Source organism: Epinephelus lanceolatus, chromosome 9 (genome assembly GCF_041903045.1).
Source record: "Epinephelus lanceolatus isolate andai-2023 chromosome 9, ASM4190304v1, whole genome shotgun sequence".
Taxonomy (NCBI): domain Eukaryota; kingdom Metazoa; phylum Chordata; class Actinopteri; order Perciformes; family Serranidae; genus Epinephelus; species Epinephelus lanceolatus.
Window position 1 is genome coordinate 13,784,768 of NC_135742.1, and position 22,015 is coordinate 13,806,782.

Below are 22,015 nucleotides of genomic sequence, written 5' to 3' on the forward strand. Positions count from 1 at the left end.
AAGAGCACTTTCCTCAAACAGTGTGTGTGTGTGTGTGTGTGTGTGTGTGTGTGTGTGTGTGTGTGTGTGTGTGTGTGTGTTAAATATGTGTCCTTGACAGCTTCAAGCATGTTTTGTGTGCAGTGTTTAACCTGTGTTATCTCTTCCCATAGTGTGCCAGACCCCAAGTTTGGTTGTGTGTCTGTGTGTGAGTTCAAAAACAACAGTACATAAAGAGGTTAATGCCACAGAGAATAAAGATGTAAATATCTATGCAAGTCCTTTGCCGTCTTTGTTCAGTCACACACAAAGGCACTCTGTGTGTAGCATGAAATGTACACGTGTACAAAGGCAGAGAGGGCTTATCTGCTGCTGGAGTACAGATAGAGAATGAAGTGCATGTGAAAAAGTTTATCAGCTGAGTACCAAGAGCAACCCTCAGCTGTTTGTGTGTGTGTGTATTTCGCCATCTGTGAGCTAATAAGGAGCAGCATGTTGACTAGGCAAGAACTATTTCGAACAGAGTGATGTGGTTAAAGTGCGCACAGTGCAAGCAAGTGCAACACACACTGGCGTGCTCGCTCTTAACCTCATGATCACACTCACACATGCACACACATTGCGGGTGGAGATTATAAAAGTTAAAGCACTGTGCACAAACAGACCTGAAGGTGTCATGCACACATATTTAGCAGCCGAGCTTCACCCAGCCCTTTTGTTACAGACACAAACACCCGATCGTGCTTTATCCTTATTTAGGGAACCGGGGTTGACTTGTTATCAGATGTGTGCTGGCTGAGACATGTGAGACAAACCTATTGATAGCTCCCTGTGTGTTTATGTTTTAGTCACTGTCTTTATCTGACTCCTGCTCAGTTTCCATCTGCGACTCCCTGCGTCTGTGCCCAGAACCAGTTTCTGCTGCTTCACTATATGCTGTAAGTTATCTCCATCATGCAGAAGGATGAAGGGGGCATGCAGCTTTTGGAGCTAGAGTTGAAGCTTTTCCTTAACCTAAGTCAATATTGTGTCATATGCTGTACAGATTGTAAAATCCTTCAACTTTAATGTGTGATTTGAAGTTGGAGTGCCTTATCTCAAAATAAGTAGGAATACAATATCTCATAATGATGGAATAACATAAGCACAGGCTCTTCCAGATGCATAAAACTGTCGTGTTGATTCTGAACTGCATTTAAAATATAATACAGATGGTGACATAGGGAGCATGTGGAGTTAGTAAGCGTTTAGCTGTTGTTATATGAACAATCCTTTTATGTAATACAATGCATATCCTTATTTGTGAGACTACACTTTATCTTAACTCCTTGCACTTCATTCAACAAGCAGCTGAACAGTCTAAGCACCAGTTTACTATGCTACACTATTAAATTTTTTATTCACCTGTGCAGTGGGTATTGTATATGGAGATTACAGCATTAAAATGTCCTGCTGTGGTTGCAATGCTCTCAAACAGTCTGTCTGTGTGTGTGTATTATTTTTATGATTGCTGAATCTGTCAATTATTTTCTTTATTAAAACATTAATCATATAGCCCAAAAACTGTTGGAAGACAGAGGGAAAATGTCTTATATTTTCTCAACTAACAGTTCAAAACCCAGAAAAATGTATTCAACTATCATTTAAGTCAAATAAAACATCAAATCCTGACATTTCAGAAGGAATGATTGAAAATGTTTGTTTGAAAATGGACTCAAACGATTAATCAATTATCAAAATTGTACTAGAATAAACCTCTGTAAATTAACTACTTGACTAACTGTTTCAACTTCACAAGCATGTAGATGGATGCACTTTGTATAGATATGCGTGAAAGTATGTCACAGTTGTTTTGGTGCGGGTGTGTGAACTGTAAAGCCAGTTGAGATGAGGTTTGGAAAAACAACACTGAACTTCAGCTTCGTACCTCCAAATATAGAGATGTGGGGATAGGGGAGAGAGGGGAGGGGGAGGCAGAAGGCGTAGAAGACACAGACAGCAAGATATAGAAAGAGGAAGATGAACTGACAGAGAGAAAAGGGCAGATTGCAGTGAGGCATGGTTTCTGTCGTAAAACTGACTTGGTTGCTGCTTTTAACTGCAAAGCCTGTAAAAACTGTAACAATGGGAAATTTCTGCTCATTTAGGATCTTGTGTTTCAACAGACACAAACACATGCTCTCAAACACTGTCCCTTTAAGAGCCCATGTTGCCTTCCATATTTGGAAAAAAGAGGTGTGTCTTCTCTGAGAAGACACCTCCTCCATTCAAGGGCTCTCTGAGTGCAGCTGAGGAAAAAGAAGCACTGAAAACACTCACTCATTCACATTCCATTAAACACACGCATTGATGCAATCATGACTTGAGAGCATGGCCGTGTTTGTTTTGATGTCTATGTCACAACGTTGGGGTTGGATTTTCAGTGATGGCATGTGAATACACTGCACGTTGACAATTGTGCATACCTTGTTTTTTCTGGGCCTCTCAAAGTGACACCAGCTGTGTTTTGGGGTTTTTTTACCCACCAGCACTAAACAGTCATAGCCTTCAGAAACTGAAAAGCTTCGATCGGACTCTACCAGCCCAAAACTTCCTCAAATAAATCATTTAGTCACAGTGTTAAGTAACCAGTTTTAAATATCAAAAACAAGGTCTAATACCCCCTCCTTCCCCGGGAGGAAGAGAACAAAAGGAGGAGAGGAAGAGGAAAGTGGAGGAAGGGTGGGAAAGGAAAGTGTGCATGTGTCGGTGTGCATGTGTGTGTGTGTGCTACTGAAAATGTGTAAAGAGCCATGGACCCCTGCATTTGTTGGCGTCTGTGTCTGTGGCATGCTCGAAAGTGTGTTATTAGTTCACACATGGAGACGTGTCTTTAAGAGGTGTACGTCTTCTCTCCAACAAGACAGTAAGGAGAGCGAGCTGCAGCCATGCAGCGGACATAAACAAGTCTCGGGTGTGTAGAAGCAAATTTCACAGCTGATATCTACAGATATTAGATATCAAAAACACTGATGCTTTGACTTGCTGGCTCAGATCCATTTGAATTTTGTGATGCAATATGTTTGGTTTTACAGCAACGTTTGAGGGGACTAGTATGCTGTAATAAGGTAGAAATATTGTAGGAAGGCTGGTGTTTACAGTGACAAACACCAGTGTATTAAACCAACTTTCTTGCCCCCTTTGGCCTGTCAAGCATAAATTCAAATTCCAAAATACATATTTTCCCTCTTTCCTGTAGTGCTACTTAACAATCTTGATTATTTTGGTGCTAGTTGCCGAGCATTGGCGATATCAGCCACAGTGAAGTCTGCCTTCCCTTGAATATAATGGAACTAGATGGCACTCGCGAGCAGTTTAATGTAGTAACTATTTTCTTACTACCGAACTGCACCTGCCAACCGTATCACCGCCCAAAAGGGAAGTGTGCGTCTTCTCATGGACAAGAGGCTCGTGCTCGTGACAGTGCAACATTAAACGTTAATGTCTGTAAGGTTAGTCTGCTCAGCAGTACTACTCAGTGAGCTAGCAGTAGATGCACACTTCCCTCTGCGCAGGGATAAGGTTGGAGGATGTAGTTCAGTAGAGAGAAAACAGTTCCTACATGAAACTGCTCACAACAAGGTCTGTGGATTATCTTGAGTAACCGAGTCATGATTTCTGGAAAGAGGCATCGCTGTCGAGCGGCTGATATTTCCAACACTCAGCAACTCAAACCAAAATGGTCTAGATTGATAAATAGCACTACAGGTAAGAGGAAAATATGTGTTTTGGAATTGGGGGTAAACTGTCCGTTTACAGCAATTTTAAAACATTTGTAAAAATAAATATAACACCTTAAGTGCTTTATTGTAGGCAACTGGAGTTTCTTGAGTTTCTTGAAGACCTTTCACCTCTCATCCAAACTGAAGAAGCCTCTTGGATGAGAGGTTAAACGTCTTCAAGAAACTCAAGCAGGTTCAGTTGCCTATTCAGCTATTCTGCTAAGGTTTATATCCACAGTGTGCATTCAGAAGCTTTATGCATCCTTAAACTGAAAATAATAAGTCAGCTAAGGCCACTCAAAAACAATCCACTGAAAACAGAATCGTTTCTCATTTTCGTTTTGAAAAAAGGTCTGCGTTCAGACGACAACGATATGATACAGCACTTAAGATTACCATGACCTGGATGACTGAGAACCTTCACCAAAAAATATAACACCCTTTCCATTTTCAGTGCAAGCTTTCTTACTTTTACAGCACATGCTTTTTGTCTTAGTGTTCATTTTCTATTTTTAGCAGCCTCGGTTATTATGTGTCACCACATGGTAATAACATTAACTGCTTTCGGTTTTCAACATTTCAGCCTTTATTTCTCTGCAGGCCAGAGCGTCATGTGCATCCCACTTTCTCTCTGCAGACAACTGGATTTTTACAGTGGAACCGGATCTTTGAATAAGATGCTTATCTGCCAGTTTAACTGCTATAACCCCGACCAAAAACCCACAACCAAATCTTTACCAACATCAGATAACCAGTTCCTGCAGGCTTCCCACCCAGAGCGCTTGCTTTATATTTACATTTCTAGAGCACTGTAACAATCCAGTAAGATGAACTCTGTCTCTGTTTGACCAGCTGCCTGTTGATAAATAGATTTACAAAGCTGGAGAGAGACATGTCTATTTAAGGATAAGCATTTAACTTTAAAGTGTCAAATGATATTACAGTGTCTGATTAAATCTGGGTCTGACTGTTAGGTTTAAATCAGGCAGATGCAGCAAATAGACATTGCTGAACATAGACTTTAAGTTGGTCCATTTTAAACACTGGACTGTCCAAATAAAGCATTCCTGAAATAACTTCTGTTTGTTTTTCCATTACCAAATACGCCTCTCCATCCACTTCTGCAATAATTTCCACCATTCACTACTAGATTCTGCATGTGTGGAAATTTTTCTTTTGTGTATCCTATAAATCGGCTGCGGTGATTAAATTTCCTCACAGAAATGATTCATGTTTGGTGTAATCAAGTTAGATCCAGTGTAATTTACACCTCATGCTAATGTTATGCCATGACTAATATCTGATCCTTCCACTCACAGGAGTCGAAGTTTACTCTGCGATGCTTTTCAGGTATCTGGTCAGTAAGTTCGGACGAAACACTTCAAGTAAACAACCGAGTAATGACTGTAATGCACAAGGACAGAGGAGAGTGCACTGGGAAGAAATGCAGAGATGGGGAGGAGTGTGGCACCCTGAGTCTTGGTGACAGGCCGGGCCAGCTCAGAGGATGGAATGTTCCACAGAAATATGTTGCCTATTCATGGAGGACAGGAAATAAAGCCCTCTCTTTCTCTCTCCACCTATCCTCCCTTCCCTCCCAGTCCAACTCCTTCACCCCGAATCCAGCTGCCTGTCATTTTACCTCTCTCTCTGTCTCTTCACCTCACTCTCTGTGTCTATGTGTGTTTCTTTCTCTCCCCCTTTCTCCTGGCCTTTGGCGTTTTTTTCCCCCCTGTCCATCTTCCTTCAGTTCAAATCAATTCCTTTTCTCCCCGTTCATGCTTGGAGAACTCTCACAGCATGGCGGTGTTGCACCACTCAGACTGGTAACAGCTGAATGTGGTCCAGCCTGCCATCTGGGCATTGAAATGAAAAGAAAGAACATCACAGTCACTGCTGTAGCTCACTAATATCTGACCAGGGTATATCTTTACTATAACCAGATGACCATAGATTACAACAGCAGTTAGCTCACATATATTCACATTTATAGGTGTGTGACCACTTTGCAACAGAGGAAATGGGAAGGAAACAAAGCAAAACTTCACAATGACATAAAGGACAAGTGTGTACCTTAACTTAAATACAAGTGAAGAGTGCACACATGCATGTTTATAGTCACACACATACACAGAGAGCAGCTCATCCATTTTGGTCGGGGGGTTACAGGGTGAAGGGCAGAGAGGTCTGGCGAGGGTTAATCCTGAGATCAGTCCAACACAAACACACACACACACACACACACACACACACACACACACGCTTGCAGTCGTTAAGCAGCAGTTAATAATACTACTACAAGAGTTGTTACTCTGTGTTTGAGCCCTATGACGAGGCTGTACACACTCTATATATGAAGTTACTAACATGCATCCAAATCAAAATAGGCAACCGGACAAAAAACAAGCAACCTAAATGACTTGGACATGGGCTGTTTTCCTTTGTATGAAAGCCTCCAATGTATCACGTTACATGCAAACACCTTTCAGTTTAATGTCAACATGTTTCTCTGCATAAAATATGATACTGACACTCTGATTTAGCAAACATCCAATTCAAGCTGCACACAAACCACATTAACTACAAATGCCAACCACTGTGGGTGCTAGAGAAACAGTCAGGGCATCACCAAGGGCACTAGGACACTGTGCATCATCTGGTAACCACATAAATGTTTTGCTAATCTATGTAGCAGATGTTGCAATACTTCAAAGGCTGTGTTGAAGAAATTCATACTAACATGCTTTTTAGTAGGATAAAAAAGTATGTGAGATTTTTTTTATATGTGCGAAACCAATACCATGTGAATTTTGTACTATTTCAGGTGAAATATTAAACACTGGACACTTTGCAGGCCTAAATATCCCTCAGTGCAAAGCGGTGGAGGACAACACTAATAATGGACAGCGACCAAGACAGCTCTATGACATCAGTAACACTTCCATTTAAGTGTAAGTATTACTTTGCTAGGCGTAATATAGTTTTAAAATTGTTTTTAAATTAATGGTAGAGCTGAGGTTGTTACTGATTACCATGGTAACACGTCTCCAAATGCTCTGACAAAGTGAAGTGGTAATTACTTCTCAGTGCTCATACTGGGTAGGTAGCGTATATGATTTCAGACATGGTGACAGGCTGAAAGTGAAAATTTTGACCTGCTAGCAGCACTCCATTAAAAGTGTCAGGGCTTCACCAGAGTCATTAGGATTCATCCTCTCGGCATTATGGATATATGTAGCAAATTTCAAGGGAATTCATTCAATAGTGGTGGGTGGACCAACCAACACTGCCATCTCTATGGCGCTAGCAGGTTAACGAGGCTGACATACTCCATTAATTTCTTAATTACCTACCTCTGACTTCAACAGTCAGTTCAACTGAGACAATAAGCCATTATATTCATAATGATCCCCCATGATCATTACAGTATGTAAAGCACTGCCACTATGAAGTTTCCCATAATATATCAACAAAATAACGATTAAAAAAATATTCTTGTTCACCTTAATGATACATGTAATGATGCCTGATGACAAGTTGTTCACACTGCCAGATTAATCTTGTGCAATAGCTTGTCACTGGACACTCGACCCTGCATACAGCACGCTGATCATAATCTGACATTGTGTAAAGGGTCATTTCTTCAGCCCATCTGGCGACTGCCTCTCAACAGTGTCATGACACTAATGGTGTCCTCTGCTTGTTACACTGGGCCACAAACAAAAGAGATCCTGCCAAGGACTCAGATCAGAGCGGTTTGGACAGAAACGCTCAGCTGTTTCCTGTCTCTGATGAGATGCACAAGATGGGCCAGGCGCATGAACGCACACACACACAAACACACAAACATTTACAGCACACTGATGAAAACCAAAACTGTGAGTATACAAATAAAAACACAGATATGCCCCAGTGATAAACAAAAGGCTTCAGGGCTCTACTTCTCACTGTGTTACTCTTAGGCTTTGTGGAAAACAAACAAACAAACAAACACACACACACACTCGCACACACTCTTTGAAAGTGCACACCACAGCTTTAAAACTCTTTGGGAGGACATGAGATGTACTAATCTCAGGCCTGCAGGAAATACACAACTGTATGTGTGTTCTTTTAATATGAGTAAAAAACATTACAGGGCGACTGACTGTTTCAGCTTTCAGTGAGTCCAAATATACAAATCCAGCACATAAAATATCATTAATCAATATCCAAGAGTGGTTATCACTGTTACCCAGAGGGAAATGTTTTTTCATTCTGTGTGAAAGTCAATTTAAGTGACAAATGATGCATGCAAAGGCCCAGGCCTGTCACACACACTCAGCCTCTACAAGATGGAGAGATGGGGGGGAAGAGGCAGCGCAGAGAGACGGGAGGGCTTTGATGCTGGGCGAAGGGAACGAGACAAATGACAACGTATTGTAGAGTAATGGACAGAGGGAGCAAGACAAGGACGAGAGGGAGAGGGGCAGAGAGTGGACAGGTCTTAGCTTGATAAGCTCTGTGTTGACCTATATAATGCATGGAGATACATCTGCCTTCCAACATCTACTCGTTGTTTCTGGAGCTTGTATGAAGCCATATCAACAGACTATCTGGCAACATGTGTCGAATTATATTTAGCTTGTATATGTGTATGCTAAGTCATTCATTCGGATCAAGTATAAGTCTCAACCCACTTACTAACCAACACTGGATTTTTGACATCTTTCATGTTTGTTACAACAGCTCAAAATACACACATTGCAGGCTTTAAAAACAAATATCAAACTAGTTTTTCTTGGTGCAAGCTTCCACTATCCACCTAGATATTTCAGTTTCCAAATGTGTGCATTTGTGTGGACATTGTGGCCCTGTTGCCAACTAGGACTGCAAGACAGTATTGACTAATCTGTCAATTATTTTCAAAAAAATCCTCCCAGAGCCCCAGGTGACATTTTCGGTGACATAGTTTGTTTTGCCCAACCAACAGATAGATTCAGTTTAAGATTATACCAAATTGCTAAAAAAAAAAGCTATCCCTGTCTTTTGAGGAGCTTGAAGAGTAAAATTAGGGCTGTGACTAACAATTACTGTCATCCAGGTTTTGGGGGCGGCTGTGGCTCTGGAGGTAGAGCGGGTCATCCACTAATCAGAAGCTCAACGATTCGATCCCTGGCTCCTCCAGTCTGCATGTCAAAGTATCCTTGAGCAAGCTACTGAACCCCAAATTGCTCCCGATGGCTGTTCCATTGGTGCGTGTAAAACTGTGTAGCAGGTGGCACATTGTAAGGTAGCCTTGACCCCCAGTGTGTGAATGGATGAATGTGACTTGTAGTGTAATAAGTGCTTTGAGTGGTTGGAAGACTAGAAAGGGGCTACACAAGTGCTGGTCCATTTAAAGCTGTTAACATTTGGTAACTGGTAACTTTTATTATAAAATAAAAACATACGCCTTGTAGCGTTTTTTATGGCATTACTGCACATGGATGAAAACAACCAATCAGAGCTAAGATGTCTACTACGCAACTTTCAGTCTAAAAGGTTATCAGAAACATGTTTTAGTGTACTGTTTAGCTATGAAATTAAAAAGTTTGTGACCAAGCCGCCATATTGGAAACAGTTGAGCTGGAAACTCAGCACTGCCTACCAGCTGCCAGATCAACTTTGTCTATTTACAGCTAAACAGTACACTAAATTTTGTTTCTGAAAACATCGAAGGTGAGAAATAGGCAATGGAGTAACAGACCCTTGATTCATATTTGAGCAATGATTGACATAATTGACAGCTGTGTTACAGATTCCTCGGCTCTGATTGGATGTTTCCTGCAAGCCACGGTAGATATTAGCAACTGCCATGTTGCTCCTCTCACGAGGAGAAGGAGGAACAGTATTTTTTTTTACAGACTCATTCTCATATTCACTCGTGTCTCGTGACGATAGTAACAGTTTCATCTAATATGACACAAAGTCATTCTAATAAAATTTACCAACCGTATTTTAAAATAGTGAAAATGGCATTTCACGTCACAGAGCCCAATGTCATGTCAACAAATTGCTTGTTATCCCCACTTTTCAACACTTAAAAAGCTAAAAAAATATTCAGTTTACTATTGAGTAAGACAAAGAAAGACAGCAAATCCTCACAATTGAGAGGCTGGTATTAATAATTAATTATAATAATTAATTGATAATAAAAATAGTTACTGATTCTTTTCTGGTGACTGAGTAATAATTGATTGACTTATTGAATATCTGGCATTTTTTTCTTTATAAATGACTTAAATGTACATTCACAAGCTCTGCTAGCAAAGTCAAAGACAGCCAGAGCTAAAACTCTCACACACCCACGCTGTACAGAACTGGATATCACAGCACTCTGTCTCTCAGGGTGTAATGTCAGACCATGTTGATTTATTCAAGAGGTGGTACAGTCGCCTTGCCATCCTCTTCTCCCGCTCTGTAGTGAGTTGTGTTTGAATAAAGTTGAGCAGACTGCTACTATAGAGGGAGCCACCAAGCAACCAAAACAAAGATGGAGCACTTGACAGGAGATAAAATTCCAGACTGAATCTCAAAGGGTGTGATCCTGGATTCCAACCATTAATAAAACCTGAGTGTTTTTTTTTTAGTTCTCACATACACAAGACAGTAATCGATATTGGCTAGTTTTCAGCAATTAGCTTTTAGCCAGTTCTTTATATTTCCACTCTGCAGGTATTCTCCTCCTGCACTGGTCCTCATCGGGGTGATACGTGCTGAAACATCAATTCAAATAAAAACTAAAACCTTTTCGGCAGCTCCAGCATGTAACATCCACTCTCTGCAAGGTCAATGAGACGCAACCTTAAAATAATAATACTGAAGTGGGCTGATGGAGCCTCTTAGATTGGACTCAGAAGTATTACACTGAGTTTCTCAAATTAATTAAATCCTTAAAAATACAGCTAAGCTGACCGCCTCATTATTTTGTCAATAAACTTAGACCTGCCATCATATTAAAAACAGTCTCCCTTTGCCTACTTCTTCCAAGCATCCTTGAATTCATTGACATTCCCCTCAGTGACGTATAAATAGCTAATCTATTAACCACAGTAAGTCAATGCTGAGAGTCACAAACACATGGAATCTGCAGGTTTGTAAGAGGACTACCTAGTTTCTGGTATTGACAGACTGTTAAGTGGACTAACTGACCTTTAATGGTAAGCCTGGAGCCAGGTTTATTTAGTGTGTGTATGTGGAAAGACCCAAGATGCAGGTTGTGAGGTTAACGTGGTACAAGTCAAAGCCACACAGGTGCTATTTTAGGAATAAGCTCTTATTAAGAACAAGAGAATAAGATTTGAAACCTGCATTTAAACACATCACAATGACTTTATCTCCTGGCAACAGCCTTTTGCACAAGTGACATCCAAAATAATGTCTTCAGTCTGGAGGCTGTCTTTTATGTGTCTTGAGTGTGAGGACATTTGGTTATCAGGGAGGGAAATAAATACATACAGTTGCCCTCTGACCTGTCCTCTTGTTAATTTTATCTTTGATCTCAACCTGCCTCTGCTCTGTCCCTGGCTAGGCTGAGTGAGGTTTAACAGCATCACCACTGCAGCAGACCCAGGGCTGGGAACCCAGAGGGGGTCATGATGTGATGCATAGACTGTAAAACTTTTACTAAAACATCTACTAATGCCATATACTGCCTTTAATCTGTGTGATATATGTCATAATCTTAAAAATAGATGCACTATTTTAGCCACTGGGCTTCCACAATAAATCAAGTAAGATAAATAAGATCTTTTCAGTGTCACGATTTAACAGCCAGTGTAGCGCAAAAGGGGCATGTGAATAAAAGGAGCTTTATTTTTTAGCAGCACTGGTAGATCAACATGATTTCTATATAGAAGGGAAAACTACATTAGGTAGAAGCTATTAATTCAAGTATATTATATTCTATTTTAGGACAAGAGAGACATTGTTCTGTGTCAGTCTACCAGTCAGAACTGGTTCTTTGGTGATGGCTTGAGGCTAGATATTCAAAAAACATACATTCACAGTGACATACATATGCTTGTACAATTACATTTGCCATTAGTAATTATTTATCTTATTCTAAAATCTAACATGTACTGGTTAAATAGCTCTTTATTTAAAAGAGGTAATTTAATTCTCATAAGGATGCAAGTGCAGTGCACACACGTGCACGCGCACACACTAGAGATCAATATAGCCCAGAGCAGTGTTGAGTACTGGATCTAACCCACATAATCATCTGTAATCTCTGACATCAAATCCTGCAGAGACACATTGGAGGGCTGACAACAAGCCTTGATCAGCTCAAAGCGTTTAATAGCCACCCCCACTTTCCACACACACGTACAAAGCGCTGCCAGGTTCAGATGCTAAAAAGGAGAATTGCAACATTGAACCATAGCCACCCCGTCAGATATCCATAAGAAGTACAAAAGGTGTTTTTCATTTGTTCAAATGCAGGGCTGGGTGCACAGAGGACCACAGGATGAATGGTGTCCCTTAACTTGGAGTCCTTAATGTCAGATTATCAGATGAACTAAATAAAATGGTGTACAGTTGCTGAGCTGCAGGCCAGGTAAGAAGAGCTGCTTGCAGGCCAATGTTTGACAGAGGCTGTAACACTGTTAGTCGAGGCCTAATCTATTCAGGCAGAATCATAAACTGGGCTCTTACAGCATTACAAGCCTCAAGTTAGTGTTTTACTCGTCTAAATAGCCTAACTAGATACTGATGGCTCCAGATATTACCCTGAGAAAACACACAGCATGGCCACTCGTGACCTCAGTCTTTCTGAACTCGATGTACTTGGCTGGGCAGGAAGTATAGGAGCCTAATATATTTGCCAAGGTTGATCACATTAGTTGTACATTTTGCAGCAAGCAAACAGACCAGCCATCACTGGGGATTCCAGGCGAGGTTTTTCTTCCATGCTAGAAACGTCCCACACTCTGATTGCGCCCTCCATTCATTTCCTTTTGATGTGAGAGGATTTTCTAAGTTCCTTTGTTTCACCTGAATAGACTGAATTATTTCCTTCTCTTTTACTTTTGTGTGTTTTAGCATTTGGGAACTTAAGTCAAAGAGTGACTGTGCACGGGGCAAGCCCAGACCCAGGCCTGCTGAACAACATGCACCTCGCCTTCAGGGTTGGTTACAGCAGATCTGCATGACGTCACACTCAGCTGAGGACAAAGCCCACTGGTTTCTCCCAGACAGAGAGGTGGGGGGTGGCTGTCAGAGCAACGCAAGGACAAGCAAGAGAGGGAGAAAAATGTCGACTTATTGCAGATGGATTTGCTGCAGCAACGTGTCTGTGTGTGTGTATGTGTGTCTGTGTGTATGCATGCAGAACTCCCCCATTTACATACATGTGAGACAGCTGATGGAATCCCACATGCACGTGTGCTGCATGGGTGATGCAGAGTGAGTGTGACTACTTGTGCCTAATGTGTATGTCAATGCCATCCTGCCCTGCTCGCCAGGACAATGGGAGGCTGTGCAGCTCAGCATAATTACACTGTAAAAACTGACTCTACTCTTATATATTTTATATGTAACAAGGGTTTAGTGCCAACATGAATGCTCCCTTCACTGCAGGATCCAATGCAACTCCCAAGTGCAATCTAAGGGGAACAATACACCCATTGCACTCAGGGCTCTCTCTTGTAAGCTTTAGTCATCATCATCATCATCATCATCACTCCATCCACTAAGCTACAGTCATAATCTCACATATATATTTATATGTGAGATTGTATAGCTAGATGTTGATCCCTCCTTCTTGCACAGCCCATATATGCACAATGCAAGGAGGCCATGCAGTTATCACAATATCAAATATTTGCACATGCATTTTGATTAGACACACACACACACAGACGCACACACATACACATGATGGTAAATATTACATTAGGATTTTCATCACTTGGTCCCTAACCACCGCAGACTGCATGCACGTACGCGCACACACCTAGAGAAAGAGTGAGGAAGGCAGACAAAGCAGGGGAACGCCCCCTACACCCTGCAAGCTACTGTCAGGTCATCAACTGGCTTAGGCTGGATTCCAATCATTCTTTTACTCAGATTAATTAAGACAATGATAAATATGACGACCTGCATGTGTAGAGTGCAAACATTTACCTGCAAGCAAACAGGAATTGCTAAATAAACCTGTGCTATTTCCATCCTTTCATTAAAGTTCACACAATGCAGAAGATTAAAAGCTAGCTAGCCTGATTTTCAAGATTTTAAAGCCTACTTACGGTACAACAAAGGTGGACTCAGGAAGGAAAAAAACAGTCTGGCAGCTTGAACTGACGCGTCCCTGTCGTCTGGGAGTTTGGCCTTTTTGTTATCTCTGTGCCGTGTTGACTGCTGCGTTGTCGCATTCCAGGTAGCTAACGTTTCAGGGCGAGAATTGACTTCGAAGCTAAAAGCCGTTAGCAGCCGTTAGCTGGATGTCAGACGGGTAAAATAATCGGACAGTTTGAGTCTCGTCCTCCCACTCAGTCCTGCCACATAGCTCGCTTGCTGGCTGACTACGTCCCTTCCTCTCTGTGCCTGTCTTTTTTTGTGCTCGCAGCTGTTTTCGTTGTTTCAACCTTTGCCTGAAATTCCTCCTCTGTCCCTTTAAGCGACAGCGTTTCCGGGGTTCGCTCGTTGATATGCAGGGGGCGGGGCTTCACGGCCAGCTGAGCGCCTGTCATTTAAGCGATTGGCTGCTTCAGCTCCGTGCGACCAATCAGCGCTCGGTGGTGACGCTTGCTTTAATATATGCAGATTTATTCAGAAATAGCCGTGTCCGTGATTGGCCGGTGGATTAATCTAGGAACCGCCCAGTACACGTGCTTTTTCTCCCCTCCCATTCTTTAGTGGGAAGGATAGCTGCTGTGTTGGAGCTCTGGCTGTCAATAAATCCTCTAATACTTAACAGAAAACTAAACCACGATCCGATATAAGAGCAAAAGCTTTATACAATGATTCAGCACATTAATTTGTGGTAAAATAATTTACGGCAACGATTAAATTCGCAGTCTAATGTACACACGGCAACCCCTTTTTAATCCGTTTGTAGTGAATCAGCCATAGCCGTGTTGTCACACAGCTAAGAATAGATCAGCTACACGTTGTATTCCCATATTGCCTTGCAGCTGCACCGAGCTCCACGCCCATCTACCCAGTGCACACTGGGGCCTGATTATACCTTGCTGTGGAGGGGAGGAGGAGGCCTGTGCAGATAAAAAGAAGGGCCGATTGTAAACTCAGGGAGTGCAATGAAGGATATTGCATTCACTGCTGCTGACCATTCATCCATCTCTGTGGTGATGTTCCTCTTTGGCAATGCAGCCCCTGCATATTTCACACAGTCATTGCAAAATCAGCTCTTCGTATTTCTTTTTAATCATAGATATGTCATGCTGCATGATATATTGCAGGAGATTAGAGGGGCCTATATCTATCACATAATTAAGCACCACAAAATTCTGCATTATCAAAACAATGCACAATGCCTTATGTAACATAGATGCAAATATCTTTTTTAAGTGGCAAATCAAGAATACATTCATGCCCAGTTCAGGCTGTAGTGTGCACCAACACACTTGTGACAGATTCTTGCTCGTATCCTCCCACCTGGTGTCCATTTGTTTGAGATGTCCAGATACCATCATATTTTTAATTTGTTACCCAGCAATCTTTATTTAGCCTCTAGAAACCAGAAATGTCAGAGTGTCAGTGTCCCTGCACACCACTGAAAGCTTTGCTCACAGAAACTAACTTCCTTCTTTCAGCGATGGTGGAAGGTGGAACTTCAATTTTAGAGAGCCCTGAATATAAAATATTGATTCTATGGAGACAAAAGATTTATGATACACTTTAACTGATTGTTTTCACATTATATTTTATGACATCTCAGAATGAGAAGCATTTGCGTTTACAGTCTTTAAACCTTTTCCAGTAATTCATCACGCAACATGATCTTAAGAGGGAAATGAAAGCTCATCTCTTGGTTGAACAGGTTCACTACACAAAAGAGACGTGTTCATTGTTGGAGGTCAAGAACTGCTGCTCCAATTATGTGTAGTGCCATTTAGGGCTGTTTGCAAAATAATACTGATAGGCCAGAATCTGAGAGAGACAAAACACTCAGCTCTTCATTATTCAACAATACTGTATTTTATGCCTTGAAATGGATGCTGCAGTTTATATTTTTACCATGTCATCTAAACGTTTGCACCAACATCTTGCTTTTATGTTATTTCCTCTCTCTTTCACACAGATGTCTTTGTTAGTTGAGTGGCAGGCGCCCCCTGCTGTTCACTGTTCAGAACAGTCACAATGTCTTCTCAAAGAGCTTTGTTTGAACCAGAAAACTGCTCATAAGAATCTTGGACTTGCTGTGAGAGTCTGGGCAGTAAAAAAATCTTAATAATAAAATCGATTCTCGCTGGTGACTTTCATAGAAGTTACTGATTTCCAGTTGATTAAATAGAGCAGGTCAGTGATGCAGCACCAATTTGGTTTAAATCTTTGAGTGTGCAGCTGGGTGTTGAGTGAATGTACACATTTCAATTGATAAATTATTTTGGAAATAGTGTTGTGAAGCTGGACCATGCAGTTTTTATTCACAAAAGCAGTTATCAAAGGTAATTTCCTGACATAAATATATCAAAGTGGCACTGCTAATGTACTAAGTTAATATCTAAACTGCAAACTTTCTAAATTCTGTTATCAAAGAAGGTAACACACAGACGCTAATGTTTGGTAGAGGACTACAGTGGGGATCGAGTCAGCTTAAGCACTTCAACCAAGTGAAACTCATCATAGACAGTATAAAACCTCATTCACATCTTGCAAACTATATACACTCCCTCACTCATGAATTCTCACACACCATATTCAGTTTTAAGTGTTGTCAGAATTTGTCAGCTGTTCAGTCGTCTTTGCTTTCTTTGAACCCTCTGTGCCGTGCTCCCTCTTCCTCTTCTGTCGGCTCTTCTGCCCTTCCTCTTGTCGGAACTGGTGCCTGATGAAAAGAAGTCCGCATGCAGAAACCAATGACGTTAATTTACCGAGCTGAAAATTAAATATAATGTGCCATTTTAATGTTTTGGCCAGTGACAACACATGAAAATTAGCCTTTTAGGTAAAGTCTGGCTCATATACTAATGAAATCGGATGCCTGCTGCTTACAGTCTGGCACCTGGTCGCTACCTTTTTACAAAGTCCTGACTTCACCTGAGCGCTGTGGGGGTACACACCCAGAAACACCTCGAACTCAGATGATAAGAAAACACAGGCAGAGGGCAGAGTCTCTGCAGAAAAATACACCACCACACACTTCAAGTGCGTCATAAGTGATGATTCAGAGTGATTACTTATTTTTTAAGGAATGTCCTGCACAGTATATCTTTAAATTTGGGCCACTTTCTTTAGCAAGACTTAAAACACTATTGGGATACTAAAAAATGCAACTGATTTTGCTGCTGCCATAACGACCACTTATAAATCCCAATAGTGTGGAGGTTGTGTCTAGCTAGCGAAATGAAGACATGATGTTTTCCATTGGCTGTCAGCCAACATATGCCGACGTCAATGTACAACTTACAATCTAAGGCAATCAGTCGGCTCCTTGTAGATAAATGTCGGTATGCAGAGTGCTAACAGTCTCTCTTCTATACTATCTAGATCTAAATATTTAGTTTGTACTTTAACACATTACTCAGCTTACATCCCGAGAGATACCGCTTGCGGCTGTATGAATAAATAATGAGGTGTTGCATATGTATCCAAATATTTTCCAGTTAGGAAGCAGGCAAACTGGAGTGTGGTTTTTTAAAAGAAATGGAAGAGGGAGCGTTAAAAAAGCAAAACACATCAGAGATATTGCACCGCCAAAAAGAATCATAAAAAAAAAAACTTGACCCTCATAAATAATATCTGAATTAACTATCATAACCCAAACTGCTGAAACAGGTTTCTATGCATAATGATGATCATCTACCAAAGTGGCTGGTTGATACAAGGCAAAGATATTTTACATGCTATGATCTCAGCTCTGTCCACATACACAAACGCAGGATATCGAACCTTAACATAAGGCCTGTATGTGTGTATGAAATGCATTCAAATGCTTGAGACGGAGTGAGAAGACTTGGTTTATAGTCACATTATCATTTATCGTCTCAGGTGCAGTGACGAGTGTCGTGATGTGATCTTACCTGGACTGCCAGCGTCGGCCGCTGTTCCACACCCTACCAAACGATGGAAGCCAGTTGGCATCTGTATGTGAGCTGTGATCAAAGTTGGCGCCCACTCTGTTTGGGGGAAGCTTCCTCAGTTTCTCTTGCTCCTCTGGCAAAAGATATACGAGGTCATTTTAATTATACTCTAATATTTGTGAGATTTTTATGGTTTTCCTTAAGAGGGACAGTTCAGCCAAAAAACAAAAATGCTAATGCCAAGTGTTGGAGGGACATTAGTTTACAATATGTGTGTGTGTGATTCCTACTCTGTTTGAGGAACTCTTGGAACGATGGACCGATCTCTGGATGTGCTGCAGCTCCAGAGGTCCCCTCTAGAGGATCATCCTGGAGCCAAGGAGGGACAGCACCTACGACACAGAGGCCATGTGTTCATTACATTTGCCAAAGAGGTGGCAGCTCTCATATTCCAGGTGGAGAGCCAACACACAGACAGCAGTCAGAGGATTAAACATTAAAACATTGAATTAAATGATTATAATTTTCATTTTATTTTGATATATTTATCATCTACTACCCACAATCCAGCCCGCATGTTTTACCTTCTACCTTTCTCTGTTTTACCGTAAACTGAACCTATAAATTCATATATCACTGTACCTGTATGAACGTTTCCACTGTTTGATGAATCCTGTAACAGAGGCAAGAAGTGGTCAAGTGAGGTGGTGTCCTTTTGTGTAACATAAAAAAACAATTATGAGACTTGAACTCTTTGTTAATCAGAGCTGTTCGTCTACCTGATAGCCAATGAAAGTCAGGCCTTGTCCTGTGTCAGCCCACGGTGCCTCAACCATTGACTCAACGTAGCTGCTCCCCACCTGCTGGTCTGACCCCTGAGACTTAAATTGAGAGCTGTTCCCCAGACAACGAGATGAGCCACAAAACAACAAAAGTCATTTCAAGTGCGACTGATGATACAATGATGAAAGGATAAGATGTGGTATGTAGACACAGTGTTACCTGACAGCGTCCTCAGCAGACATGTCTGCGCCGTTGGGTCCATTGAACAACTCCGGCTCTGCCTCACGCTGACATTGATTCAGGAAAAGCCAACAGTGTTTCACAGAGGAAGTCTGAGCACTAATCATACTTCATGTCATATTTTCTTCATCACAGTCCTCACACACTGCTGTGCCCCAAATCTTAACATAACCCCCTCTCTATTCACCTCTTTGTTTTTCTCTTACAACTTCAGTACATTTTCATCATCTTCATCTCGCTCTGGATCTAAAAAGCTTTATTAATTTTTACTAGAGCCTGATGAGGAAAAATATTGTCTCTCTAAACTACCTAAACTACCAAATACAAGAACTCATCAGCCACAATTTTAGAGTTACACAACCTAACCAACACACATTTCCAGAGGATCACTAGTCACCTCCTATTGCAGTTACAATCATTTAGCTGGAGAGTGGTGGTATTTCCCATCTTACATGTAACTCAAAGTCATACCATCATAGAAACAACACAGTGATGGATACTGCCACTGCATCCTTGGAAAACAAACCTCTAAAAGAGACTGAAGGACCTCTTGACGCTGCTTCTCTTGGGCCCGGATGTAATCGGCTTGCTACAGTCATGAAAAGAAAAACAAGAGTAAAAACAGATCAAAATTAACAGATTTCAATCCTGGTTAATCCTTGGGACACTTCTTAGCCATGCAAGAAAAACATGGCTCTAGTGATGGCATGTTGGTTTGGTACACATATTCATTGTCCACCTATAGTGTTCCTTTGAGTTTTCCTCTTGTGCCATCAGCAGGTAAAAGTTCAACATCTACTGGACTGATTGGCATATAGTTTGATACATATACCCATGGTGCCAGGACAATCTATCTTAGGGACTTAATGACATTTATCCTCTGACTTTTTCTTTAGCACCACTGTAAGGCTGACAGTTATGGTTTTGAATTAAATGTCTTAACTACTGGATGGACTGCCATTAAATTTGATACACACAATCATATCCCTCTCAGGATGAATCGTAAAAATGCTGGTGATCTCCTTTTTTTTAATATTTTGAGTGATTTTTACCTGTTTAATGAATTCATCCTCCTTCTCCACAAATGATTCCAATGCATTTGCCACCTCAGCTTTAAACCTAAACAAAAACAAACAATTATCCATGCAGACATTTTATTTTGCAAACAAACTTTACTAATAAAGATTTTTGTTTCACCAGGCTTACCTTTCCGTTTCCTCCTCTGTGATGATGACCTTGTCTCTAAACTTTGGGTCGGCCTTATTCTCCCACCAGAACTTATGAGTATTCTTCCTGTGTTCTGAGCTGAAACCAGACACATGTGAAAATGTTAAAAGAAAAAACAGCTCATCACAAAAAAATATGAGACTTTTTTCAAGCCTACAGACATTTGACAATATACGTGTTAGTCTGGGCAACATAAGCTGCATTTTAATTTTAGTACAAGCACAAAACTGCAAGTCAGGATTACAAAAACAATCTTCTGAAGTTTTTTGTTTAAGGCAGAACACAGAGAACATAAAAGATGATATCCCAAGACTATTCCCTGCAGTTTAATTGCTTCCTTGTCACAAAAGTGTATTATGGGTGCTTTAAATAACATTTTATAACGACGGCAGATTTATGATGTTTGTTTTAATTAAAATGTTCTATGTCTTAAGTCAAATCTGTTTTACAAATATGGCAGTCAATATAAATGTCATAAATGTCTTGTTGGGCTTTCCCATTTTTGACCTTGACTTACGGCATTTTTTCATTAGCCTAATGAAGCAGTAAGCAAAACATGTTGCTCATGCTGATCTCAATCAAAAGATCTTTGATCATGTACTTTTAAAGGACACAACTTACAGACCACTTGCCTTGTTATGTTTTATTTTTACAATATTCTTATTGCTGGTCATTGATGCTATTTATATATACTTACATACTACTTATACAGACACATACTTTTATTTACCCAGCTTCGTTGTTCTTGTTTTTAGCTTTTATGTCTATTTCTGTGTAAATTCATTGGGAGCGATTCAAAAAGCAAGTCAAATTCCTTATATGTGCACACATACTTGCCCGATAAAGATAATTCTGATATGCAATCACCAAGATGAACACAAGTTCTATATATCATTCTATTTGCTGATGATATGTCTACAACCTGGGGTGCTGTGTTGCACATCCTGAGGTTGTTGTGGGTGGATGTGAACCAGGGCATCAGTAAAAACAAGATAAATAAAATATAACTTACGTGGCCATGTGCTCTAACAAGCCTCCATACAACACAGTCATGTTGCCATCTGTGACATTTCGTTCAACTTCAAGCCCACAGCAGTAGCACCAGAATGTCTGCTTGTGCTGGGTGCAGTCAAACTTCTCTACTTGGGGTTTTTTAAGTGTCCGACGAGCTTCCTTCACCTGAGAGACAGTACATAAACACAGGAAACACAAAAGTTACACTCTGATTAAAACCGATGATACCTTAAACGCATCACTCAAAATATGACACAACATCATTTTGATCGTGATGACGGTTTGCAGCTAACGTTAGCATCTTAGCAAGTACAGGCGAGTTCATTGAGGTAGAAGGAAAAACGTTAAACGTCAGTATACATCAACTGACATGTAGCTACGTACCTTTTCTAAGAATTTAAGAAGAACCACTCTGAGTCTGCTTTGATGATTCTTCCCGAAGATATGTCCCTTGCCGTTAAATGTTGTTTGCCTACATATAGCGCAGTAATGCGCACCCATTTAGACAGTTTGAAAACCCCTGAATTATGCAAAAGCTAAAGTGACGCAGCCTTGAACCGAAACCAAACGTTTCGATTCATTTTCTTGTCTACTTTTCTTCTATTTAACGTTACTCAAACCAAACACGCCCAGCAATCTGCTACCGGATGTCATGCCGCGTCAATACGTTTCCCTTCCGGAAGTTGTTAAACTGTCCGACATAGTTCCGACTCTAGTGCTAATTCATATTTTGAGGACATGTTGCTTAATTCCAGAGCTTTTTCCCTACATGTTGGAATAGTA

The 22,015-nt window shown here is 40.9% G+C and overlaps 2 protein-coding genes and 1 long non-coding RNA gene across 5 annotated transcripts in view; 1 reads left to right on the forward strand and 2 right to left on the reverse strand.

Moving 5' to 3' along the window:
• Positions 1–14,369, reverse strand: part of atosb (atos homolog b) — a 34,071-nt gene extending 19,702 nt beyond the window's left edge. For both annotated transcript variants that reach the window (XM_033619601.2, XM_033619598.2), the window contains exon 1: positions 14,012–14,369. The gene's annotated coding sequence lies outside the window, so the exon portion shown is untranslated. The remainder of the gene's footprint in view (positions 1–14,011) is intronic.
• LOC117252574 (uncharacterized) lies at positions 856–18,074 on the forward strand. 2 transcript variants are annotated; one of them, XR_004501336.2, is made up of 4 exons: positions 856–917; positions 6,565–6,691; positions 12,807–13,169; positions 17,937–18,074. It is a non-coding gene; the product is annotated as an uncharacterized LOC117252574 (long non-coding RNA). The 2 variants fall into 2 exon arrangements; XR_013492013.1 differs by having other exon boundaries at positions 12,807–12,966; positions 17,937–18,058.
• On the reverse strand, positions 15,631–21,899 carry cenatac (centrosomal AT-AC splicing factor). The gene is made up of 11 exons (XM_033619602.2): positions 21,617–21,899; positions 21,231–21,397; positions 20,198–20,296; positions 20,044–20,110; positions 19,518–19,580; positions 18,971–19,038; positions 18,748–18,862; positions 18,611–18,641; positions 18,259–18,360; positions 17,969–18,101; positions 15,631–16,773 (listed from the first exon to the last, which is right to left on the reverse strand). The coding sequence occupies exons 1-11, from the start codon at positions 21,731–21,733 to the stop codon at positions 16,653–16,655; spliced, it is 1,083 nt and encodes a 360-aa protein (XP_033475493.2). The 5' UTR covers positions 21,734–21,899; the 3' UTR covers positions 15,631–16,652.
• Positions 21,900–22,015: the final 116 nt, after the last annotated feature.

Coding starts and splice junctions, on each gene's coding strand:
- cenatac (XM_033619602.2), bottom strand. CDS start 21,733: ATGGGTGCGCATTACTGCGCTATATGTAGGCAAACAACATTTAACGGC. Junction 19,039..19,517: donor TCCTTCAGTCTCTTTTAGAG/GTTTGTTTTCCA, acceptor AATCAATGTCAG/CGTGAGGCAGAGCCGGAGTT. Junction 18,102..18,258: donor CCAAGAGTTCCTCAAACAGA/GTAGGAATCACA, acceptor ATCTTTTGCCAG/AGGAGCAAGAGAAACTGAGG.